This window comes from Peromyscus californicus, unplaced genomic scaffold, assembly GCF_007827085.1.
Source record: "Peromyscus californicus insignis strain IS unplaced genomic scaffold, ASM782708v3 Scaffold_20__1_contigs__length_68692818, whole genome shotgun sequence".
In the NCBI taxonomy this organism is placed as follows: Eukaryota; Metazoa; Chordata; class Mammalia; order Rodentia; family Cricetidae; genus Peromyscus; species Peromyscus californicus.
This window is the reverse complement of record NW_026294503.1, coordinates 31503219-31531169: the sequence shown is the minus strand read 5'-3', so window position 1 is coordinate 31531169 and position 27951 is coordinate 31503219. Positions and strand designations below refer to the sequence as shown.

The window sequence follows — 27951 nt, the reverse complement described above, 5'->3', positions numbered from 1 at the left end:
CACAAAATCTCAATGTACCCAAAAACATAGCTATTGATAACATTCAAGACAAAAGCCAAAGTATATGCTGGTGACAGCTTTGCCTTTACTCAACCTGCTTACAAGTTATGTATTCCTATAAAAGACTCATAAATTCTCACTCAACGAACGTTCACGACGCACACAGAACTTGATAGTTTCCTCCCCATCCCTAGGATTACAAATCCATATTATTATATATGGCTGTTTTGATATCGGTGATAGGGACTGAACTCAGGTCTTCACTCCTGCACAGTGGACATGTTACCATGGAGCTATCTCTTCAACCCCACTTCAGGGATTTCTGAAGTGGTTTGTATGGAGTACATGGACATATGCTAGTAGCCCAGCAATTCTCACCATTTCAAATGCATTGTACAAGAGTAATAACTTCATGGACACAGTCTGAAATTTCCACAGCTCTAAAGTATAACTACTTTAACAACCTTACATAGAAAACACAAAAATGCTCATACAAAATAAAGATGCTAATAGCACTTCTTATCAGAGCATACCTAACATTGAAGGACTACAAAATGCTCACATTTAAAATGCCTGCATTAAATTCAAAATATTTATCAACAATGATGCTACATGGTCAATGACAAAGATGTCCCTTAAGTGCAAAACTCAGGATTTCAAGGTCTGAAAGGAATTTAGTATTGTGAGTGGCAGAGGGTGTTACTGATAATTATGTTGGTACTAGTGGCACAGACTTTGGCCATCTTAGGCAAACCAAGACCTCAGATTATCCAACTCATTCTTTTTAAATACTGAGATATTCCTAAAGGCAATGAATAAAGTAGTCAAATTTTCAGGCATGCATAACAGTGAGAAAAAGGATCAATAATCCAGCCAGGACTGAGGAAGACAGAAGATTGAAAAGAAACCCAGAAAACGAAACAAGAGACATGTAAGCATGTACCTTCAGTTTTTCTAGTTTTTTTTTTTCCAGTATACAATAACTACAATCATAGTATATCAAATAGATCAGTAAGCTCTGTAGGAGGCTCATTATAAGAATTTTGTAATTAACATAAAATATCTAATGTTCAAGGTATTATAGCAGACAAATGTAAAACACACAAATAACTCATACAAGTGGTTCTTAACATCAAGATCCTAATAACATATCCAGACTGTAAGAAACCAATTTTACAGAAAACAGTAAGTAGTTCCTTTGCTATATACAAGATAGAAAGCAAATCACACAAATGGCTGTATTTGAATTCACCCTCAGTCCCCTGGTAGACTTGTATATTCCTAACTATGCGGGTCGTTCTACCACACTCTCAACATCAGCACATCTCCATGGTACAAGTGCCACCACCTGTTACTCAAGTGTATTTCTTCTCTTCTGGTAGAAGTCACCCCAGCATACACCCAACCACTGCTTCCATAATACCAAGATGCTTCTCTTAGGATAGCCTATCAGCTGCTTCTTTGAAGGTATTCCAAGAAGAACTTCCTCTGTCACCAGAAACAATACCCTAAGGCATGGTTGCTGAGATCTCTAGAACATTCGCTTTGCCTTCAGATGCAGCCAGCTCACCTGCCTGTGAATACATTTTCTGAGCAACTTGATGGACATGAGTATCTGACATCTGACAGATTCTCACTGGAAATAAATCAGGTGAGGTCTTAAATAGTCTTTAAAATCTCAAGCTCAGTAGTACAAATAAAACAGAATTATGAACTTTTTTTTGTACTTTTCTTCTTAAACACAAGCAAACATTTGAAAATTTCCCCTTTCCTAAGGTTGCTCTGGTTTGCTTCTCTGTGCTTTCAAACACTGTCTTAGATTCACCGCAGTCCTTGGGTTCATTTTCATGTAATGCTGGGAGAAGGGTTACAATATTTGAAGGAAGCCTCTACTTCCTGTTCCTGTCTGGTCTAGAGAATATTCTGCTATAGTTTGAGAAATAATTGGTTTTCTGGTGAGTCGAATGGAGTGCCTAAAAGTAGGCCTTCCTAAAGAACCTTCAGTACCTACCAGAACTGACATGTACAAGTACCTAATGGCCCAGACACTGTAAGTTTAATATTTATCTATTAAACAGATGAACTCTCAAAGGATTTTTTCAGATGCATACTCAGCAATTTTCTCTCCCTGCTTCTATGTGATGAGCCCAAGTTTAGAAGACTCTTTGTACATGGCCACTGTGGGGTTATAAAAGTCTCAGTCAGTGTGCCTTCCTTGTAAAATTCTTGGGTATAGTTCTAAAAGGCAGGATTTGGAGGGAAGTTAGTAGAACACCTGATGATTAGCAAAGGTGCCACAATGGGCTCACCATATACTTTTGCTAGCAAGAGAGCAGATTTGTACCAGATTGACTTTAATATTTATATATTTTTTAATTTTTATATTCTCAATTGTTCTAAACACAGAGGAAGAGTGGGACTGCCACCCTCTAAAACTCAAATGTGCCTAAGAAATAATTTTGAGTAGGAAAAAACACAATTTCATTTTTTGTATATGTATGTTATACTTTCATGTACATGCAAGTGGAAGTCTTCTGCTATCTTTTATTGCTCTTCTCATTTTTTGTGACAGGTCTCTTGATGAACTTGGACCTCACCATTTTAGCTATAATGGCTATCCTGTGAGCCCTCAGGACCTGCCTGCCTCTGTATTCCCAGAGCTGGGATTACAGACGCCACACACTACTCCTGGCTTTTCTGTGGGTTATGGAGACTGAACTCAGGTCTTCATACTTGGACAGCAAGCACTCTACCACTCAGCCATCTGCTAGCTGCACAAGCTTTTAGTGACGCCTATGAAGTCCCAAACACTAAGCTAGATTCAGGGAAACATCAATGCAGGCCACAAGCCCTGGCCTTTACTAACACATAATCTGTTGAGAAAAGATGGACTAGGATACAGAAAACCCTGAAATGGCAAACATCTTTTAAGAGATGGTCAACAGAGGAAGAGAAAAGGAAGACATTTGAAGAATGAGGAAGAGAACTACAAAAGAATTCTGTTGGAGAAAACAAAGGACAATTAGAAATCCTGCACTTTCTACAGAAGTTACATAGCAATAAGATACAGATTTTTAAAAATAAATGCCTGGAACAATGAAACAAAGGCATAAGAAATTAAAAGCATCTAAAATTGCAAGAAACATAGCAATGTGATTTTCCAGTAATGTTACTTAACATTTCAAGATGGTCTAACTATTTTAGCCATAAATAAAATGGATATTTCAGAATACCTAGACTGAAATTCACTGTTCTAGAGGCTCTACATATAACAAGGAACAAAAAGTGATGATCATATAGTTTATACAAGTACTACTAGCAACAATGATCATACAATGATGCTCATAAACATACTTTATTGTTATTCTATTCAGTTTTTAGTAAGATAATAGACTCCTTAAAACACAAAACTTTCAACACTGCATTTTATAGTTTGGAGTGAATGCAGAAAGATACAATATATGGTAAGAATGATACACTGCTGTGGGATGGTCTGTATGGCAAATGTGTTGCTCTGATTGGTCAATAAATAAAACACTGATTGGCCATTGGCTAGGCAGGAAGTATAAGCGGGACAAGGAGGAGAATGAAGCTGGGAAGTGGAAGCTGAGTCAGAGAGACACTGCCAGCCACCACGATGACAAACAGCATGTGAAGATGCCGGTAAGCCATGAGCCATGTGGCAAGGAATAGATTTATAGAAATGGATTAATTTAAGCTGTAACAACAGTTAGCAAGAAGTCTGCCACGGCCATACAGTTTGTAACCAATATAAGTCTCTGTGTTTACTTGGTCGGGTCTGAGCTGCTGTGGGACTAGCAGGTGGGAGATTTGTCCTGACTGTGGGCCAGGCAGGAAAACTCTACCTACAAATGGTGTCCAACGTGGTGGCAAGTGTTTCCACCTAAAAACTGAGAAAAAAGATTCTAAAACGGAGCTAAAAACAGCTTCCTAATTGTCTCTCTCAAATGAGCGGCAGCTGCCGGTTTGAGCTACTGGCGGGTTCCTGGCGTGTGACCTGCCGTATGGCAGGAATGAGGCCTCTGCAAGTGGCACATTAAGCTGCGTGGTGGATTTAGCCTTTGCTAGTACAAATCAAAAAAAGAGGGTTTTGGGCTACACGCTGCTTGGATAAAAGCATAGACCCACGATAGCTCCCAGAGCTGGTGGTAAACTACCACCGCCATGTTGGGAAGCTGAGATGGGCGGAGCCAGCAGCCACAGCTGCTGCAGTTTAAAGCAATAGATTCACAATAAGACAGACTCAGATGTAATAGTTTACAATGTGTGTAAAAAATACGTAGGCTTGAAAGAGACAAAAAAGGTGATATATACAGTTATATAAACAAATACATAGTTTAAAAAAAATAAAGTCTTTAAAGAGACAGTAAAATTAATATAGAAAATAAGCCACGTAAAGATGAATATTACACAAGAGAATCTGGATTGTGTTGTCTTTGGGATTCTTAACTGCAGAGAGATATTTGATTGTAAAGGAAGCTGAGTTAAACCAATATGTATACTTTAAAGATACCTTAACTTCAAAATTTGGATGTAAGGATGTGTTGCTTTGGAAAGGAGACTCTGCTTTTGTTCCCACAGAAAGGCAAAGGCTATGGATTTGTTCCAGATTAAGATACATCAGGTTTGACCAGCCAAGACCCCCTGAAGGGTCTCCGATGACACCATGGCCCAGATGATTCAACATCCAGAATGGTTTCAAGGCAACTGGCTCAGACGATACAGCCTCACGGACTACTCCATGATCCTAAAATTTTCTTTGTGTCCCCATAAGATACAGCGCCCCCCTCCAGCAGGAAGTAGTAAGAGAAGCTACACCCAAATTCCCAAATTATACGTAATTTTACTTTTTTAAGGTTAAAACCTTCCTTTTTTTTTAAAAAAAAAGGGGGGGGGAAGTGCTGTGGGATGTTCTGTATGGCAAATGTGTTGCTCTGATTGGTCAATAAATGAAACACTGATTGGCCATTGGCTAGGCAGGAAGTATAGGCGGGACAAGGAGGAGAATGAAGCTGAGAAGTGGAAGGCTGAGTCAGAGAGACACTGCCAGCCACCGCGATGACAAACAGCATGTGAAGATGTCGGTAAGCCATGAGCCACGTGGCAAGGTACAGATTTATAGAAATGGATTAATTTAAGCTGTAAGAACAGTTAGCAAGAAGTCTGCCATGGCCATACAGTTTGTAACCAATATAAGTCTCTGTGTTTACTTGGTCGGGTCTGAGCTGCTGTGGGACTGGCAGGTGAGAGAGTTTGTCCTGACTGTGGGCCAGGCAGGAAAACTCTACCTACAGATACACAGCAAAAGGAAAATTGTACTAAGCATCTGAAGGAGAAAACAAAACAAATAATGTCTACAGAAATCTAACTCTTCTTCTGGCATCAGATGCTGAACAGACGACAAAACCAGAGATTCTTCTAACAGAATCAAGCTGGGGCACTGGTCTAGTTCTAGGTTTTGTTCTAGGTACACACAGTAACAGAAGTTCCACGTTTAAATTCTAGACAGACATTCAAAGACCATTTTAACTATTTCATGACTTATCAAAGAAATCAAAACAGACTATGAAGTAGCTGCTCATGCAAGCTAACAGAAGATAGTGCATCTACAAGTAGTTCCCATACTGCACAGAAAGATAAAATATTTTAAAACTCTAATTATTAGATTTGATTTTTCTCTGCCAACAGACAATTTTAAGACTATGGTTAGAGAATTACTGTAAATAATGTTTGAGAAATCATGATAAGGATCAAGACAGGCAAAGTCTCCAGGGATAAGAATTCATGGGGCTTGTGTGACCTTGTACTTTCATAATTGTCTGTTTTCTGATTATGTTTTATCTTGCTTTGGGGTGTTGGTGACTGAAACTGGGCCCGGCGCATGCTGGACCGTGAACTACATCCTGAAGCCTTGGTTTGGTTTTGGGGTTGGGAGATGGGGGCTCATTATGTAACTCAGGTTGGCTTTAGTCTGAGTCCTACTGCCTCTACCTTCTGAGTTCTGGCATTACAGGCCAGCCTCATCACTCTTGGTTTGTTTGTATTTGTCCTAGCTTGTTCCATGTACTTTCATAAGGGTGAGATTATTCTGAATCTTTCTTTGCTCACTCTTAGTTCTGTCTTCTAAAATAGTAATAAATGAGTAAGTCAATTTGCAGTAAGTGGAGAGAGAGAAAGAGCAAGGTTGGAAGGTGCAAATCAATAAGCTCAACATGAAACCTAATAAACTAACCAGTGGTTTGTGGCTTATTAGTTAACCCCATTCAGGTTCTTAAGGAGAAGTCTGCATAGAACCCTTTTCATTTTGAATATCCATTACACATAGTTACAAATCTACCTTATGATCAATGCTGTATTAATTCTGGTGTCTGTTTTTGAAACTACATGACATAAAGCACACAACTTTAGGTCTTCATGCATCATTTTTCCAGAGTTCTAAAGTTTGGGTGATGGAAATGTAGATAACATTTCTTAGTCTCTGCTACAAAGTTCAGCCTATTACTCCCACTGCACAGACACAGAATTGCCTTAGGCTGCCTCTTCTGAATGTCACCTTGGAGAAAGACAGTAGCAAACTAGCTTCCATGACCAAGAAGGTAAGTCTGCGCTTGCTGCTCTTTCCTCAGCTAACTCACCTGGATTCTTGGCCCAGCATTATTTCTCAAGCAAGTCCCTCATCTGCACCTGAAGCTGGGCAGGGGCCACTTTTCTCTGCCACACCACCATCATCTATTTAATGTATGATCTGTTTTTCCCAGATTCAATAAAGTCCTTAAGGGCAGAGCTGTGGCTTATTCAGCTTTTTAAAACTCCAGGGTGAAAGATTTTGAGAGGATAGACATCTAGAAATAACTATGCTGCTATACATTTGTCCTGTCTCTGAAAGAAAATTAAAATCCTGGAAATGTGGAGTTCTTATAGATGATTCAGACTTGAACAGACATTGTTCTTTTTATTTTTAATCAGCTACAAACAAATGCATAAAACCAGTGAGTATCTGACTTTCAATATGCATAAAAAGTTAAATCTGATGATTACAAAAGCTTCTGTTGTTTTTTAAACCATAATAAATTCTGGCAGTCAGTAGATACATGGGTTCAAATGCAATCTGTAGTGTTTGGCACTGGGTGGATGGCATTAAACTTCATTATGGATCACTGTACCACAATAAAACTGTAAAACTTTGATTTTATAATCACAAAAGAATAAGATACTGGGCATTCATGGCACTATCGCATTAGTGGCATATCTTTCCAGGATGGCTGTTACTGTAGCTGGCAGGGTTCAGAGCTGGGTAGGATTGATGATTACTTTTCTCCTCTGGTAGCATGCATAACACCTTCCAGAACTGTGAAGGCTAGCCAGTAGGGATGATGCTTCCAGGTCAGTACCAGCTTAGTATCTCCATGTTTTATGACTCAGGAATGTGGTGTCTTGAGAAATAGAGTCTAACTGCCAAGCTCTGGAGTGTACCACGAGGAAGGTATATAGAAATGATTCCTATATAAAAACTAGCCTGACATGGTGTTGAATGCCTTTCAGCAGAGGCAGGTGGATCTCTATGAGTTCAAAGCCATCCTGGTCTACAGACTTGAGTTCCAGGACAGCCTGAACTACACAGTGAGACCCTGTCTCAAAAAAAACAAAGCAAACAAATAATAATAATAATTTAAAAAAACTAAAAAGTACACCTCTATACTGGTTCTTGATCTTCATGAGAAAACCATTTAATATAACATTTTTTATGACCCAAGAAGAACCATCTGAATAGCAACTCTTATCAAGATATACCAATTAAAGTAAGAGAGACTTAGAACACAAGTTAAATATCAAAAACGTTAATCATTATGCCACAGGTTTTGAATTTTTAATTACAAAAAAAAAGAGAGAAACTTACTAAATTACTAATGCCCATTTCAAAACCTGTTTACCTTCCCTTGCTACTGGTACTCCTTTGAGTAAGCCACAGGCTGCTGCTCCCTAGCAAACCAAACAGTCACAGTCTGGCAGAAAGCAGTTTCCTGCTGTGTGCCAAGAAGTTAAGTAGAGGATTCAACTCCTATCTGATATGAACTCCTGCTTCTCATTTTTTATGCTTTGATACTTTCTGAATTAACCTGTTACACAGGTGAAGAGCAAATCTACTATTCTTGGTAAGCAAAACACTTTACACTAAAACTAGATGAATGATTAAGGTCCAGATCCATACTCACAATAACAGCCTTTTACTCTTCACAAGAAGTCATCCGAATGTGGTTATTTCCCATTTGTAAACGGAAAAGAAAATTATGTCATTTCCCCGGATACCTTAGAAAAGACTATGAATCTTATATAAGGTATATGACACATGCACATCAGGAATATAATAAATGACATCATTAATAAAGATCCATATGGTACCCATGATTAGAAAATTGATATGTTGCTTGACAGAGATTCCTACAAAACCTACATTCCTATTTTATAAAGTATATATTAAGTTAACAGCTTAATTTAAAAAGTAAAGTCAGTTATAGTCTAAACTAAAGAATACCTTAGGATATGTACATTTCAATAGATCTGGAAGTAAACCTGAGTACAATTTCTACTGTCAACATTACTTCCAAATAAAAGCATTTTTTCCCACAGTAAAACCTGTGAATACACAATCAAGCCTCAAACTTTTTTATTTCATTGCAATGTTCATTCAACTCTGTACATAATACCCTTGTCGTAAAGAAAAATGAAAAGTTACAGATAATAAGCATTCAGGAGTGAGATATGAATTGCAATTATAAAGACTTCAAGACATAAAAATCCACAAAAAGTTACAAAATAAAAAGGGTAGCAATTTCAAACAACACAAAATTGCATTAACTTAAAAAAAGTGATAAGATTAACATAGCTTCCAATAAAATTGCTAAAACAGAAAGATAAAGTTTAAAAGCAGAAAGTACAACTATGTTCTAGAAGGGAGAGTCCAAGTTTGAGTACATTATTTGTGTTGACAAAAATGAATTAAGAAGCTAGGCTGATTTTAAAGTAATGAACAATTGTTGTGAGTTGAATTGTGTTTCCTAAAAAAATGTGTTGACTCCCTCTATCATGGTATCTCTTTCCTAGCTCTTCCATTCTGTCCCTGTTCCAGCTGGACCATCCTATTCCCTTATGTTCTCATCCCTCATCCCCTAGCTTCTATTGCCCCAACCCACCCCCAGTTTACTCATGGACAGAAACCTGGTACTAGGGGAAGTTCCCAGAAATCCACAAGGATGACCCCACCTTAGACTACCAGAAAGAGTGAAGAGGGTGCCTGAACTGGCTTACCCCAGTAATCAGATCAGTGAATACCCTGTCATCATAGAGCTTTCATCCAGTAAGTGATGGAAGCAGATGCAGAGATCCACAGCCAAGCACCAGGCTGAGCTCGAGGAGTCCAGTCAAAGAGTGAGAAGAGGGATTCTATGAGCAAGGGGCATCAAGATCGTGATGGGGAAATCTACAGAGACAACCAAACCAAACTAGTGGGAACTCATGAACTTTATGTAGACCAACAGGTGTGGAGCCTCCATGGCACTCTGCATATATGTTACAGTTGTGTAGTTTGGTGTTCTTGTGGGACTCCTAACAGTGGGAACAGGGGCTGTCTCTGACTCTTTTACTGCCTTTTGGGACCCTACTCCTCATACTGGATCATCATGCCCACAGCCTTAATACATGGGAGGTGCTTAGTTTTACTGCAACTTGATATGCCATGTTTTGGTGATACTCATGACCTTTCCTACATAGAAATGGAGGAGTGGATTGGGGGGTGGGAACAGGGAAGGAGGAGAGAGGCTGGGAGGAGAGGAAGATGGGGAAACTTCGGCGGGGATGTAAAATAAATAAATAAAAATTTTTTAAGTAAAAAGAAAAGTCTTTCTACATGTTAAACCCTGGTACATTTTATGGTTAATTTTTCAAATTATGTGCTGTCAAGGCTATTTCTTAAAGTCTCTTCTTTCCTTATATATATTTATAGTGACTTTGCAAATATAAGTGTAGTACTAATGTACTGCTACCCTACTATCCACAATGAAGACCTGAGTATAAAGCAAATCAGTTAATTTTTTCTGCAGATTTTTTTTCTTTTTTTGTTTTTTATTTATTCTCCTCTCATACATTACATTCTGACTGTAGTTTCCCCTCCCTCCTCTCCTCGCAGCACACACCCCCCCCCCAGTTTCATTTCAGAAAAGGGCAGGCCTCCCATCAACCAAACATGGCATATCAAGTTACACTAAGACTAGGCACATCCCCTGATATCAAGGCTGGGCAAGGCAACCCAGCAGGAGGAAAAGGGTCCCAAGAGCAGGCAAAAGAGTCAGAGACAGCCCCCCACCCCTGCCCCTGCTAAGAGTTCCACAAGAACACCAAGCTACATAACCACAGCATGGATACAGAGAACTAGGGCAGTCCCATGCAGGCTCCCTGATTGCCGCTTCGGTCTCTGTGAGCTCCTATGAGCCCAGGTTAGTTGAGTCTGTGGGTTTCTGTGGTGTCCTTGACCCCTCTGGCTCCTACCATTCTTCCTCCCCTTCTTCTGCAGGATTTCTTAAACTCCACCTAATGTTTGGCTGTGGGTCTCTACATCTGTTTCCATCAGCTGCTGGATGAAGCCTCTCTTAGGATGATTATGCTAGGCTCCTGTCTATGAGCATAGCAGAATATCATTAGCAATCATTTCATTGATTTTTTTTTTTTTTTTTTTTTTTGGCCATTTGTGTTTGGTTCTATCCTAGGTCTCTGGGCTATCCAGCCTCTGGGTTCTGGCTCTCCTCCAGGCAGTATCAGGGGTGGGCTCCCTCTAGTGGCATGGGTCTTAAGCAGGATTGGCCACTTCCACAACTTCTGCACCACCTTTATTTCACCCCAGCACATCTTGCAGACAGGACAAATCGTAGGTTGAAGGTTTTGTGGCCGGGTTGATGTCCCAATCCCCCCACTGGAAGTCTTGTCTAGTTATAGGAGATGGCTAGTTCAGGCTCCATATCACTCACAACTAAGAGTCTTAGCTAGGGCCACCCTTGTAGTTGTGCACTTAAAAAAAAAAAAAAAAAAGACAAGTGTGCAGTTAAATAAGCCAAGGTAGAATACCTTCTAGACAGGAACCCCTGAATTGACTGAAAGTAACCTTTCCTGGCTATGAGCATAAGGGATCTTATACAGACAGTGAGTCTCATGAGTAGAGCCACAATGATGAGGCTAGGTTAGGTTATTTTAAATTATACATCTTCTGAATATTTGACAAGTAAAATAAGAGTATTTGGGGCAAAATTCAAAACAACTTTCTAACTGCATAACTATTTAAATTTCCACAATGTTTTATTTCCTTATTAATCATAGTGTAATAAAAGTGTTAAATCTGTGGGAATGTTTATACATTCCAAAATTATTCTTAGAAGAAACACATTTAATATACCAACAGCACTGATTCTTCTAGAACACCCACAGCATCTCTGCCATATGCTAAAAGATTTTCCTTTTAATTGACATGATTAAAATGCCTGCCTAAACTGTATTGTATCATTTCAATTATGAGTCTAAATAAAATATATATATTTTTAAATAATGTCTCCATTATTCAGTTAAATTAGAAAAGGAAAAAAATAGCATATGATTTGTTGGGCAGGCTTAGCTAAAACAGAAGTGCAATATAAATATAATTTCAACCTTCAAGATTCAGTGCTTGATATATTCTGTCAAACTTCCAACTCAAACACAGAAACCTGAATATTCTCATTCTTCCCACCTCTCTTCCCTCACTCTCAGTGCTAGGGAATGAACCCAGGATCTTGTCCATGCTAGGCAAGAGTTATCACTGTGCTATATCACCAGTCTTCAAAGCCTTTCATTACTGCCTTACTTAGGGTTTTATTGCTGTAAAGAGACACCATGACCATAGCAACTCCAATAAAGGAAAACATTTAATTACAGCTGGCTTACAGTTCAGAGATTTAGTCCACTATCAGCATGGCAAAGCATGGTGGCATGCAGGCAGACATGGTACTAAAGGAGCTGGGATTTCTACAGCTTGATCCACAGGCAGCAGCAAGAAGAGACAGTAAGCCACTGGCCTGGCTTGATCATCTGAGACCTCAAAGCCCGCCCCCAGTGACACACTTCCTCCAACAACACCACACCTACTCCAACAAGGCCACATCTCCTAATAGTGCCACTCCCTATGGGCCTATGGGGGCTACTTTTATTCAAACCACCACATTCCACTTCCCGGCCCCTATAGGGTTGTAGCCATATCATAATTCAAAATTCATTTAGTCCAATTTCAAAAGTTTCCATAGTCTTTAACAGTCTCAAACTTGTTTAAAAGTCTAAAGTTCAGAGTCTCTTCTGGGACTCATGTAATATTTTAACTGTAATCTCCTGTAAAATCAAAATGAAAAAGCAGATCACATACTTCCAGCATATAATGACACAGGATATATATTACAATTCCAAAATAGAGCACAAGGAGGAAATACTGGACCAAAGCAAGACCAAAAACCAACAGGGCAAACTCCAAACTCTGTCTGCATCTCCATGTCTGATGTTGAAGCATTCTTCAGATCTCCAACTCCTTTCAGCTTTGTTGACTGCAACGCACTTCTCTCTCTTGGGCTGGTTTCACTTTCTGTTGGAAGCTCTCCTCAGCAGGTATCCTATTACTCTGGCATCTCCAACACCTTGGGGTCTCCAAGGTAATCCAGGTTTCACTTTCACAGCTTCATGCAATGGCCTCTCTAGGTCTCCATGAGGGACACTCCGACACACGCCTGGTCTCAGTGGCTTTCCTTAGGAGGCAGATTCCATAACCCCTTTCTTGTAACATTGACTCTAAAGCCAGAAACGTATCTGAATCTGCTGAGTTCTGCTGCTTGCTGGGTTTGGATGTCCTGAAACTAGCTCTGTAGACCAGGCTGGTCTTGAACTCAGAGATCTGCATACCTCTGTCTCCTGAGTGCTGGGATTAAAGGTGTGTACCATTATGCCTAGACCAAAGCTTTTTTTTTTTTTAATTCCTTTTTACAAATTGGAAACTTGGCTGGGTAGAATCTTGCCCTGAGGCCACCACTCCCTTTATTCCATTTAATAGCAGGCTTTTCTTTAATCTGTTTATCTCCTTGAACACAGGATTTAGCTCTACTCCACTTCTTGGTGCCCCTTTTCTCCTCAATCTGTACATTTTGTATTTTTATTTGCTCAGTTTACTCCTTTTCATTATAAATCTGCATAAGTGTGGCCACTAATAACCAATCAACATAGTCAATATTAGGCTGTCAGGAAACTTCCTCTGCCAAAGCTGCTAATTCACAATTCTTCAATTTAGCCTTAGCATCAGGCAGATTTTTTTGGAGAAAGGCAGAAAGCAGCCACCTACTTTGCCAAAATATCGTAAGAACAGTCTCTAGGCCACATACTAAATTTTTCTCCTCTGAAGCCTCCTGAGCCATGCCCCCACAGTTCAAATCACCCCAGAACCACTGTCTTTCATGTTCCTACTAGTATGGCCCATTAAACTTCACTTAAAGCATTCATCTGCTTTTTAAATCCAAACTGCATTCCTCCAAACAAGAGCATGGTCAGGCCAATCACATAAATACCCTAGTCCCTGGTACCAACTTTCTGTCTTAATTAAGGTTTCTACTGCTATAAACAGACACCATTACCATGTAACTCTTAGAAAGAAAAACATTTCATTGGGGCTGGCTTACACCTTCAGAGGTTTAGTCCATTACTGTCAGGGTGGGAAGCATGGCAGCATGCAGGCAGACACAGTACTAGAAAAGAAGCTGAAAGTTCCACAGCTGGATCTGTAGGCAGCAGGAAGAAACTGCCCTACTGGGCCTCAAGCCTATCCCCAGGGACACACTTCCTCCAATGTCACACCCACTCCAACAAGGTCACACCCCCTAATAGTGCCACTCCCTATGAGCCTATGGAGGGCATCTTCTTTCAAACCACAATAGCCATACATGAGATCTGTCAGAAGATAGAGTCAGAAATTCAAAAGTTTTAAATTTGCACATATACTTTTATTATAAACACACTGTGGCAATAGAATATACAAACAATTGATTTTTATGTTAATCAAAACTCAGGACATAGTTGCTCTGAAGTAGGAAGTGGGTATAAAAATGGATGGGGAAATGTAACTGAAGAGCTAGAAGGAATGGCAGCATAGAGGAAGAGAAAAGTCAAAGAGATAAATCACACTAAGGATGTTTAAAAAAAAACATGGGAACTATATTATTTTATGGCTACTTACAGATATTATATAAAAGTCTGTGGGGGGCTGTAGTTTAATTCAAGTTATACCAATTAATGCCTTCCCTCCAGAAAAGAAAGGCTATCTATGAAAAACCCCAGTGCCAGACATTCTAAATATCTAGCCTTATATCCACTGTAAAGAGTAGTTCCCTCCTCTCATCAAAAAAGCTTCTTTCTGCACCAGAGAGAAATCATTACAGAAAGGCAAAGTGGTCAAAATGCAGAGATCAATTGACTGCGGGGTAGCCAGGCCAATCAATACATTTACAAACTAACCACTACACTTCAGGCTGAAGGAAGATCATGGAAGAGGAGGGGAAAGGACTATAAGCTAGGGAACCAGGACAACTGCTTTGAGACAGTCTCTTCGAAAAGAGGAGGAGGAGGAGAACTGTGACGACAGCACTAAGTGCAAATGGTGCACGGCTCTGGGAGGAAAAACAGGAGTAAAGATACACTGTAGGAAACTCTCTAAGAATTAATAAAACATATTACATCATCTATAAAAAAAAAAACCCAAGAACGTAAAGAGAAACTTTCTAATCAATACTTCTGACAGATCATAAAACTAACATCTTATACTACCATAAGATTTCAATGCATTATTATCTCAAGTCGAAGGGTGGAACATAGGTAAACCAATGTATTTTCTGTGACATTATACTCAAAGAACCTAGAAAACTATGTATTTATGGCACTTTTTAAATTTTCATTCCTATAAATAATAGGTTTACTTTTAAAAATGAAAAGGATCAATAGAAAATTACCTCATCTCTGTGCAAATACCATTAATTACTTACTTAAAAACAGAGTCACAGTGCACTTTTAGACAGAAATGTCAAAGTGGTTGAATCAACTGCCATTTCACAAAAGCACAGGAGCTAAACTACATGTAATTACACTCAGCCCTCCCAGTGTTCTGTGAACCACTGTACAAAGCTCTACTATGATTTTTCCACCTTTATTCTATATGCTGCTGTATCTATCAGGGAAGGCCCAATAGAAAGAACAATATTTCTATATGGTTTAAAGAGCAAACAGAGCCTGATAACCATATTACACCAAGGAGCACGCAGGGAGGAAAAGAGAGCAGCATTAGCAGTTTAAGGGGAGAAAAATCTTAACGAAAACCCAAGAGCTGAAATGATGCTCTCAGTGACAAATCAAGTCTCTAAATGCTCCCCACTTCTATCTTTGAAATAATCATGTGTTTAAGAACTTTATTATACACAAACAACCATCTGCTGCCAGAAAACAACTCTTCTTTCACAAATACATGTTGCAGTGAGACTTGAACAAGGCAGCAATGGGATAAGCTCCTAGTAGTGTGGTTCTATAGTCTTCACTTTAGATTACATATACTGAGGTGCCCTAACTTCTGCTTGCAAACTGCACAGTTATCAGTTTGCATGCACTTACTGATTATAATTTGACAGTCTCTTCTCCCAGATCGGAAGCAGTGACAAAAGAGTTAAGGACAGAATTATAGGATTACATGTACTGGACCTGAAATATGACAACTGCTTTGAAGTTCAAAACAATTTTAAAACACCTTCCCTGATGCACCATGAATTTTCTTTATTGTCCTAACATCAGATCAGACTGGAATAGAATGTTACAATTTCTATTTCTTGCTACTCTGGACTATTCAAAGGCTGCCATAAACAGATGGCCTGACTGGCAGACGAAATAAGTACATGCCCTCATCTATCTCATTGTCTGGTCAGTATAAATTTGCTCAACACCTTTCTTCCCCATTAGACTATGTATGCTTCACCAGCAAAGACAAAATCTGTAATGATATACATACGGTCAATATAAAGATATCATTGTATCTTGCCTAACAAAAGTGACACATAGTAGGCTTTGAATAAAATGTGTTGAACAAAAGATAGAATTACTAAATCCCCCTCCCCTGTGTGTCTGTGTGTGTATATATTTACACACACAGACACACCCTTTTAAACTTCACATTTTCTACTTAAGGCTTTCTTCAACTAACTGCTGTCCTTTTCCACTCACTGCTGTTCTATTCATCTTCCTGTTAGTGTCATGGACACTTTCTCTCATCTGAACTCCAACAGCCCCATTCTCAAGGCAATATATATATTATGTAAGTCTGTGGGAGGGGGAAAGTATTGTGTGTCAAGTTATGCCAACTAATACCTTCCCTCCAGAAAAGAAAGGTTAGCTAAGAAAAATCCTAGTGCCAGGCATTCTAAATATTTAGCCTTATATCCACTGTAAAGAGTAGTTCCCTCCTCTCATCAAAAAAAGCTTCTTTCTGCACCAGAGAGAAATCATTACAGAAAGGTAAAGTGGTCAAAATGCAGAGATCAGTTGACTGTGGGGTAGCCAGGCCAATCAATACATTTACAAACTAACCATTACACTTCAAACTCAAGGACGATCATGGAAGAGTAGTGGCATATATATATATATATATATATATATATATATATATACACATATATATTGCCTTGAGAAAAAATATATCCTTCTATGTTATAACTATGTGCATACCTTTCAATAAATGGTATAACCTTTTTGAAGCTAGGGACCACTTTATCCAACTCTGCATTTTCCATCTTGGTAGTGCCTTGCAAATACAGGCATTAAAATACTAAGTAAATGTGTCCCTAACATATTTACCAGAATATTTACCATATTTCTCTTTCAAGAAAGAGAACATCTGTGAGTCCAATAGTATAGTGGCATCGTCTGTGACAGAAATAACTACAAGGAGGGGCTATAATACATTCAGTCCTGGAGACTGTTAGACCAAAACAGTGAGTCATGATTAGCTAAATTGCTTTGGGTTTTGCCTCAGAGTTCCTGAGCTTTTAAAAGACTCTAAAACATCTTACATTTTCTATCCACTTTTTAAAAGTAGTCAATGTCACTTTCCTACTGAAATTAAATGTATAAATGAGATAGGAACACACTATTCCAACTAAAGCTAGGTGGGCCATATGCTTAGTTTCTTCAGCATCTTTACCAGACAACAACCTTATTACACCTACATGGAAGGCATTTTGAAAACCTTTGTTCCAAAGGCATCTCAAGTTTCCCTTCCTCTACCCTCCAATAAGAGTTAAAAGCAACAAGCATCCTGTACCAGACCAAGGGAATGAACTTTTGTAAATAAAATTAATATAAATACAACTGGCCCACCTTTCTGTCATCTCTTTCTGGAATCTAAATTGTTCCATTTTGTGAAGCTGGTGTGTTATAACAAGGCTAAGTGTGTGGACTGCTCCAAGTATACTTCATCCTTTTAAAGCAAGCAAAATATTAGGATGGAGTAAAAGGAAAGATAACAGAGTGGAAAAGCTACCTATCTGCTTCTCATTAGTACTGCAAACTAGAGAAACTGGACTTCTGAAATTTACACAGGCTAGCTAGAACACATGAAAACTTTCTGAACTCAGACCTGGAATCTCAATAGCTATGTATGTATCTGCCTTGAATGCCCTCTCTCCAGATGTCCACTTTCATCGAGCTGAAGTAGGTAGGGGTCAAGACCTGCAGGAATTATCTTTTTCTGCCAAGATGCTGGTCCTAATATGTTAACAAGTATTTCTACATCTAAAACAAAACTATTATATAAATATAATATTGCATCTACAAATTCCTAAGAGATATTGTCTTTTCTCAGTTATTGAGCCAAATACATAGTAAAAATACTTTTAACTAAGTTCCTAAATCAATCAGTTTAAGTTAGATGTCATAAAAGGGTCACTCTTCTCAATTCCCAGGATGTCTGCTAATCAGGCACAGTACATTTTGCTTGTTTTTGAGACCCCAGGAATCATAGTGGCAAATGTAGTAACTTGTACTTCATCTGTCTGCTCAGCAGGAATGAGAGCCATTTAAAGTTAACTTGCAATCACAGCACAGAGAATATGGTAGTGAATTATCAAGACAGCTGTTCAAAAATGCCCATTAGAGAGCAGTAGTGTGAAGAATACTTAGCATTATCCAGAAAACTACTGGAATGCAGGTGGTAGAAAGAAAAGGTAGAGCTGAATAACTCATCAAGTAAGCGAGGATGGGGGGTGGGGAGTAGGGGGTGGTAGTGGTGGGGGGGGTAGTTAGAACTCCTCTTGGAGGCTGTGGAGCAAAAGGTTTAACAACTAATTTTATAATAGACAAATCTGATTCAGGTACAATGGAAAAAACCAAAGTAGTGGTTCCTTTTTCAATAAAACTTAGAATTATGCCAACCAATAACATCCAAAGTTAGAGAGCAAGAGATGAACATGCCAAGGAGGAACAGGATGCCTTCCACGAAAAGAAGAAAAAAACTATTAGCTCCTATTTGCTTCAGAACATCCTCAAGAGCTGGCTCATTTTAAGAACTGAGTGAACCTGGCATACATGATGACAGAATTTTGACAGGGCTGACATTAATCACAGTAGAAACTGCCAACATTCACTTTGTGATCCCACCTGCCTAAAACTGTATTCACTCCGCAAAAGACAATCATTCCAACGAAGCTACAAAAATCTATCAACTTCCCATAAACTGAATTCCCCCACAGTGACTCATCTTACCTATTCAGAATTTCAAGACTGAAACCACCACTTAAGAAAGCACACAACACCTCAAACAGAAAAGACAAGCGACAAATGTGCCCTGTTCTTGTGTCCTATTAACCAACACACTGCACTAACCTCTGAAAGACATTCCCAGAAACTTACAATTCTGAGCATCTGACAGCAATCAGACGCCAGGCACTACTTTCCTATATAGTTTACACCACGAGATTGGTTTTTCAGAGTTCTAGTCTTCGGGCTACAGGAAAAACCTGTTTAGCAGTTTAATGCCTTGTTTTAGGTTTTTGAAAAAAGTTGTATTAAATCTGTAACCTTAAGCATCTTTTTTTAAATCTAATTACAATTGCTAACTGTAAGAAATCTGGAAAACACAAATTAAGAAAATGAATTTACCAGGCATACTAGTATGTTATCTGTATCCCAGCATTCAGGAAGCTGAAGCAGTGAGATTGCTAGTTTCAGGTCAGCCTGAGCTATGGAACAAAACACTGTATATATGTCTTCATAGTGTTATTTTGGTCTAGTTTATTAGAGATAGGATCTCACTATGTAGCATAGGGTTGCCTCAAACTCTAACTCAGCCTCCCAAGGGCTGTGATTATTACACCTTGGCTTCATGAGTACTATTTTTTTTAATATTTTTTAAAGATTTATTTATTTTATGTATATGGTGCTCTATCTACATATATACCTGCAAGCCAGAAGAGGACAGCAGATCCCATTATAGATGGCTGTGAGCCACCATGTGGTTGCTGTGAATTGAACTCAGGACCTCTGGAAGAGCAGCCAGTGCTTTAACCCCTGAACCCTCTCTCCAACCCCCATGAGTACTATTTTTAATGAATGTATAATATTTTGTTCAAAGGGTTTATATTACCAATATGTACCAATTCTCTATTTCTGAACACAAGTTTCTGTTTTTCACTTTTTATAAATATTACTAAGACAAAACATTTAGATGCAAAACTATCTTGATGTCCTTTACTTTAATCATTTCTTAAGAATAGATTCCTAGAAGTGAAATTCCTGGGCCAATGGATATAATCCCTAGATCAGTTGATAATTTATTTCTGATTTGCTTTCCAAAGAGACCGGCACTTCTGCCATTTGTATTGAACACTGCTACTGCAGTTTACTGTTAGAGACTTTTGACAACCCATCAGACCAAAATTGGCTTTTAATCTGCAATTCTTTATTAATGAAATGGAGCCATGTTTCTCAAAAACCTGTATCAACCATTATACTCTTTTATAGCAAGTGCAAGTATGTATTCTTAACTACATAAAGCTGGTAGTATTTTGCCTTCAGACTTGTATAAATACTGCTGTCTTTTTTTAATTTAATAAGTTATCTTGACCCCTTCATTAACCATGATTTCTACCATACTTCCTTCCTCAACTCTTCCTTCATGGAAGAATATGATGTATATAGTGAGCACACTCCCAGGATTCAGATGGCCTGCGTTCTAGTACCAAAGCATGACCCAGCTGAATGGCACACTAAATCTTCCTGGTTTCAGCTGCCCTTTGTCAACTAAATTAAATATCTTCACAGCTCAAAATTCTATCTATTTTCCACCCTCAATTCTTGTCTTAGGGGATTCTATGACTGAGTTAGAATGCTTTGTGCACATAATTTTACAAAGGCATGCTGAGGATTCATCTACATAACTAAAAGATTTTGGTAAGCAAAGAAAACGTTAAGGGAAAAATATATAAAAATCAGCTGAAAGACAGCAAAAGCAGAATACTTAGTATGGTATAGTTTTGTCAAGTACCAACAGTCTTCACTCCCATGGTAATCTGCTTTGATTTTTCTAGCAAATTCTGCTGTGTCTGTAAGTCATTTCAAATTATATGGAAAGTTTGGAGTAAGATTCTACATTATTCTGGGGAAGAATCATTCAATAAAAAAAAAATCTTCCTACTACCACAGGATAATGGGGTGATCCTTTCCTGCAGAAAGCCCCAGGAGACCAAGTTAATGCCATACAAGTAGCTTGGTCTTCTTGTGGGACTCCTAACAGTGGGAGCAGGGACTGTTTCTAACCCTTTTGCCTGCTTTTGGGTCCTTTTCCCCCTACTGGGTTGCCTCATCCAGACTTAAAATGCAGGGAGGTTCCTAGCCTTATTGCAACTTAATATGCCATGTTTGGTTGATATTGGTGGGAGGGCTGCTATTTTCTGAAGGGAAGTAGAGGAGGAGACGATCAGAGGGAGAGAAGAGGTGATAGGACGAGAGGAGGGAGGGGAAACTGAGGTCAGGATATAATATATGAGAATAAATTTTTTAAAATTATAATTAAAAAATACAAAGAGAGAGAGGGAGGAGAAGGGGAGGGAGGGAGAGAGAGGGAGGGAGAGAGAGGGGGGAGGGAGAGGGAGGGGGGAGGGAGAGGGAGGGAGAGAGAGAGAGAGAGAGAGAGAGAGAGAGAGAGAGAGAGAGAGAGAAGACAGACAAGACAGAGTGGAGTCTCCAATCAAAATGCTATTCAGACAAGAACACTTCGACTCAGAGATACTTTGAAAATACATAAGCAATGGGACCTTCTTTACTAAAATCTAGAATTGTGCTATCTAGTACCTAAAGGGGAAGAAGAGTAACTAGACTAAGGAGAAATGTAATATCCTATAGAGAATCAGGTTTGCCCACTGTAGCCCAACACACTACTACAGAAACACTAGGTGACAACTGGATCATTCCATGCCAGAGTTCAACCGTGATATCCCTTCATTTCTCTTTCTCACACACACACACAAAAGAAGGAAAAAAAAACTGGCTCAGTTTCCTAAACCACAAACGGCTTTCTTTCCTTTTATGTATGTGGGTGGGTAAGGGACAATTGGTAATAATAATAATAAATAATTTATCATTTTTGCCCTAGAAAACCAGAGGAACCTGGCTTCAGCTGGTTTTGCTTTTAAGCTGCCCTTCAAAATTAAAGAAGAAACAAAATGAGGTTCCCCCAGAAAACTAGCCTCCTCTGCCCAATAATTCAGATGGTTTGGAGAGATGCATAAAACTTCCAAAATTTCTAGTGAAAAGAATGAGATACTGGAAAAGAGATATTACCCATCCTGCTCCCTGAAGGAACCTGATCAGAGTCAATTCCAGGGTCAAGTTCAAACAGATCACTGCTGACTATATCAGGCCTAGAGCTGTTTGAGCCTCTGTGCTGAGAAGGCATCTCTGGGGAGTAGGCTGCCTGAGCATCCTAATGGTTTGAAAGCAGGACAGCTTGATCTGTAATATTTAAATATTTAGAACTAGAGCAGTTCTTAATGAGGTATAATTTTAATTCTGTCCTCCAGGGGCTATATGGTAATGACTGGAAACATTTTTCGTTTTTACAATTTTAGGGTTCCTGGGAAAGAAGTGGATGCTGCTACTGGCTTTAGTAGACAAAAGCCAAATATGTTGCTAAACATTCTCTAAAGCATAGGACAGACCCCTGCTACCACTCCCTCCTTAAGCCACCACCACCAAAGCTGGTCCAAGGTATCAATGGTGCAAAGCCTGAAAAACTCTCATCTACAGTATAAAGTGCAGACATTTGTATTGTCTTACACATCAAAAAACATACAGGAAGGTCTAGTAAAAATTTGATTATGACATGACTTTATAAAGAAACCAGTAAGCTAGAAATTGCTAGTATGCCTACAAATAGTCACTGTAACTGTGATTGTGACAGCCTGAGAATATTTCAGTCCTTAATTGCGTCTCTGCATTATAATGCCACATAAAACATTCCATTTCTGGCTCCCTCTCCTCCAGTCTTATCTCATCATTTACATAATTTTTAAAACAGCTCTGCTTACTCATGAATGGAACTAATTGAAGCATAAACTTCATAAATTTTGTGTGGTGTGGTGATACATGCCTTTATTCCCAGCATTTGGGAGGCAGAGACGGGCGGATCTCTGAGTTTGAACACACCCAAGTCTACAAAGTGAGTTCCAGGCCAGCCAGGGATACAGAGAGAGACTGTTTAAAAAACGAAGAAACACACGGTCTCCTAGACAGCAATCAAAGCAGTATCAAGATACAGTAAGAGGAAAAAAAAATAGAAACTTCAGCTACAAGTCTGGGAGAAGGAAGAAGGCTGGAGAGAAAAAAGGTGAACTATGGGGAGGACAAGAGGGAGAAAAATGGACTAACAATAATGTGAATAAATAAATATGAATGAACACAACGGCTCCAAAGCCAGTAATACGAATGCATAAGTTTGCATGCCTTATAGTTTCAACGTGAAATGATCACTGGCCTTTGCTAAAGTCCTTTTCTCACTGTCTTTTCTTGTTGCTGTTATAAAATAGGCTGACAAAGCAATTTACTGGTTTATTCTGGCTCAGAGTTCAAGAGATTAAGTCCTTCCTGACAGAAAACTCAAAGCAAGAGGAGTCTGAAGTGGCTGATACATTGTATGCACAAGGAGAAAGCAGGGAGTGCTGGATGCATGCTAGACTCAGGAATCTTTCTGGAAGACCCCCTGCCAAAGGAATGAAGCTGCCTACAGTAGCCTGGTATTTCCATCTCAATAAGCCTGATAAAGATAATCCTCCCCCTCCATGAGTATGCCCAGAGGCATGTTCTCTAGTTGATTCTAGATTCTGTCAAACTGGCAACACTAACCACCACAGGCTTGGTTGCTAGCTGATGAGCTTTTAATGTGACAAATAGAGCATGAGAACACTAAAGAATAAAATGAATCTGCCGACAAAGACATGACTGAATGAATTACTGGGAAGCAAAAGCAGGTAACTGTGTGGTGGGTCTCTGAAGGATACATCTTATCCCTGGATGCTTCCACTGTCTCTGTTTCCTAGCTGTTATAAGGTGAACAGCTTTCGTGGGAAGCCTCCCTCTACCATCCTTTTTGGCCATGATGTTTCTGTCCTTCCACAGGCCTAACAGCAATGGATTCAGTGAACTTTGGACTGACACCTCTCAAGCCAAGGGTCAAATCTTTCCTCAAGTTGTTTTTTTTCCCTCAGGGCTATCACAGTGATAAAAAGTTAACACATGTAATGTGTTTCTACAAAGAAATACTTCTGCTATCACCTATTCTTCAGGATTCATTTGGCACTTTTTCTGTAAGACACTGAAAAACAGTTAAATACAATTAGCCTTATTCAAGGATAGGGGAATGCCACATTACCACTGTCTAACAGACCTAACCAGGTAACAATGCTGATGTCTAAATGACGAAAGAAAGTATTAGTCACACACTAATAACAGTTCAGTGTTTGAATTCCCCCAGCCCATATATAACCATTTCTTACATATGAGAGCACATTTTATTGGACCTGTTTTCATGCATGAGATGTAGATAAACTAAGAAGCCCCTTCCATAGAAGTTTGCTAAAGAATTTAAATCCATGCCTTTATAACAGAGCATCTACTTAGCACACCTGCTGAATCCATAGCCTTCTTCCCAGATTCCTGTGGCAAGACTTAAATCCAGGCAAATGATGAGCTTTCTTATACACAAGCGTCTAAGCTTACAGAAATTTTCACAGAATTTTGGCAAAGCTTTCATTTTGTCTTATTTTATAACTCAAACAAACAAACAAAACAGTTTATTCAACTTTGGCTAAGGAAAAATAGACATTATCTGTGTTCAATGTAGATACTGGTTAAAAGGGTCAGATCTGTGTTCAAGTACTGGTTCTACTCCATTTATGACCTCAGGGAAGCCATCAAATACACTAAAACCCACACATGGTGGTAAACTTCTACAACCCTTTAGCAATGGCAGAAGGATCACAAGTTCTAGGCTAGCCTGGGCTATATAATGAGCCACTGTCTAGAAACGAAATAAAGATTCAAAGAAAAAAATCTCAGTCTCCTGATATTAAAAAATAAACAAAAAAAATGGACTAAGAAACCTCAATTTTCCTTCCAACTCAAATACTGACACAAAATTTGAAATCCTTTGAAATTAAAAGCTTAATAGTTTATTAAATCTAGGTTTGAAATGTCAGTCCTGAAGTCATCCAACTGCAGGCTAAACACAGAATGACAAGAACAAGAACTGTTCTGTGTCAGCACCTTCTTGGCAGACATACTTCCAGCTGTTTTCTCAAGGAGTCCTTGCTCGCTAAACAACATTCATGAGACACACATTTATCTGCTTGGCCAGCATGGCTCCAGCATGTGAAGCTGGCTTCTACTATTAATGCCATTTCAATTCCAAGTGAATAATAAAAACAGCGATAGAATTATTTATCTGCGAGCTGCTTACAGAATTCTAGAACTCAAGAGACTAAAGTGATTCTCTTCAATCTTTCAATTTTGTAGAAAAGCATTACATTTCATAAAACACTTAAAGGTTAACTGGCTGAGCATGCAAATAAGCCTCTTTATTTAATATCTTTTAAAAAACATTTATGAGAACTCATTTTTTTCCTAAAAGCATTTATAATACCGTGACTGTGTTGAAGTGGCTGCTTATACACTTAGTATGTTAGCAGTCTACTCTAGACACAGGATGTCTAAGAAGCACTCCTGCCCACCAAACTATCACAGACATCTTGAGGGCTCTGAGCATCAGGAGGGAAAAAACAAGAGCTACTATTTGAGATCTGTATCCCCTGTCCACATCAGTATCTCCTTTCAATTACAGGAGATGCACAACAACAAATATGAATGATACATAAACATTTCCCTTGACTTTCCTCCATTCATGGGTGCAATCTGACACCTGAGTTCATCTAAAACTCACTGGACAGGATAAATAAATCAAGCATCCTAAAAACACAAGTTTTCAGCATCCTTTCTAGGGAACTAGATAACTTTGGCACCTAACTAAAGCTTGATAATTTTACAGAATGCTGAGGGACATTTTACCCGGACAATCCCCATGAAGTCTCATCTTTTGAGACAACTGGTTTATCCTTCTCCCCTCTGCTTTCTCGGAAAAAAAGATTGGCACGGTGCTAATTTCAAATACTCGAATAACAGAAGATGAATTTAGAAATAATAAACGGACAATAATGGTCATGAGCACGATGGCAGAGTATATTCCTCCAGGCTGAATGAACCATGGAGAAATATAAAGTAAGAAACGTATAATATTGTGAAAATAAAATAAAACACACTTGGTGTTTGAGGGGTTAAAAATGATCTTTACATTAAGATGAAAGATTTGACACAACTATGAGATAAACCATTCTATTATTAAGAATTTTTCTAACCCAACATTAGAAAAAAATTGGACATTTGAATGCTGCCTAGAAATCCTGTACCCGGTATGTCTACAGAAACCAGGTCAGGCAAAGCCAGTAAGGAATTTTGAGAAAAAAACATTCACAAGTCTTTAAAGATTCTGCGGCAGGACACACTTAAAAGAGCCCTACTTGCAAAGAATCTCAAATCCATCACCAGCATCATGCCGCCTCTCGGTCCGAGATCAGCCACCCAGTTTGCACGTAATCCAAGTGGGCCAAGGGGTTTAAAGTCTCACTGCGAGTATCTGGGTCACTGGTAGCACTGTAGTACCCCGTAGTACAGAGTCTCTCTCAAAGCCTCCACTACCGGGTCATCTCCAAACCCAGTGTCCCTAGGGGACAGCTGGGACACTTGCTATTAGCAGAGCCCGGGCCCCACGCTGGGCGGGCAAACCAAACCCCGGGTTGACTTCAGTCGAGGGGTAGTCAGGCTGACACACTTGGGGGCACCCCGGCCTCTGGCCCCAGGGAGAGCTCCAGTCTGTCCCTCAGACCAGCTAAGGCAGCACAGGCCTCGACCTCAGGGCTACGGTGCTCTCCATAGTCGCGCTGGGCCGCGCGGCGGACATAGCAGCCCGGGCTTCCCGGGTCTCACGGATCTCCGTTACCACGCCGTCACCACGGGCCGCTGTCAGTTTTGTAACGCTCCCGCCTCAGTTTCCCCGAGTGTGCACTGGGATCCCCCGCTCCCCGCCCATGGGACGCTGAAGTGAAGCGAAACTAACTCGGGGCCGACCGGCGCTTCCTGGAGGCGCTCCCCGCCCAGGCCCGGCCCCACACTCACGGGTAGGCATGGCGACCCGAGCCCGCCGCGCTCGCCACCGTTCCCGGACTCAGAGGAGCCGCGCGAGCCGCACCGACCGCAGCATGACTGCGGAAGCTCGGCCACAGACGCCTCGTCGGGGCGGAGGGCGAAGTGTCGAGCGAGCGGACGCCGACCGGCCACAGAAACCACCGGCCGCGCTCCCCGCCCCGTCGACGACGCGCTGTGCCGACCCACGCCCGTGACGTCAGCACGTCGCCACCGAGAGGTCCCGCCCCCGAGCCGCCCAAGCTCCGCCCCCAAGCGGTGACTGCTGGACTCCACCGCTGCACCTGCACCGGCAGGGTGGGCAGTGAGACCGCTCCATGTATTAACTCCGAGGTTCCTTTTCTTTTCACTCCTGGTGATCTGACTGTCTCACTTTGGCTCAGGCCTGCTTAGGGTGCATCACCTTAGGACTGTGAGGGTAAAGACGATGGTCTTGGGTGTAGTGACTTACCCTAATCTCGTTCCTGTTCAGAGCTATTTAACTGGCAGAGCTTCCATCTGGTAGTCTCTGAAAGCCTAATGCCTTTGAGATGCACTAGGGTTATCTGGGGTGATGGCTGAGCGTTTTCTCAGAGGACAGAAAATGACATTCCCGCTGAGGTTTCTGGTAGCTTTCAAAGTGAGCCAGTCCTCGGGACTTGGTCTCCTCCTTTAGAGAGTATTCTGAACACTTGGCTAGCCCTGTTCTTAAAGCTGGGTATCATTAATATTCTACTTGATGGGTCTGTTAGGAGTCATAAAACTGGTTCAACCCGGGAACTAGGATGTCCAGCAGTGTAGGCAGTACACTTAACATTGGCTAGACACTGTAGGCTGCACACAATCCCTTTAGAGAAATACAAGCAATGCCTAGAAATCTAACACTATGTTTTCAAAGTGGTTCAGGAGACATAGGACTCTGTTAGTGAGTACATTACTAAGTCCTGAACTAATGCTGCTGAATGGCACATGAGATGGATGATGTATATATGCACTTACATTTTGAGACCTATATTCTAGAGTGTAGTGCCAACTTTCTGCTTAAGAAATGAGACTGTGAAGTCT

At 40.0% G+C, this 27951-nt stretch overlaps 1 protein-coding gene across 2 annotated transcripts in view; it reads right to left on the bottom strand.

Moving 5' to 3' along the window:
- The window catches only part of Efr3a (EFR3 homolog A), a 91764-nt gene extending 64678 nt beyond the window's left edge, over nucleotides 1–27086 (bottom strand). For both annotated transcript variants that reach the window (XM_052747910.1, XM_052747911.1), the window contains exon 1: nucleotides 26881–27086. Coding sequence is in view for 1 of the 2 variants with exons in the window: in XM_052747911.1 (XP_052603871.1) it covers nucleotides 26881–26890 (10 nt within the window). In the remaining variant the exon portion in view is untranslated. The remainder of the gene's footprint in view (nucleotides 1–26880) is intronic.
- Between the last annotated feature and the right edge of the window lie 865 nt (nucleotides 27087–27951).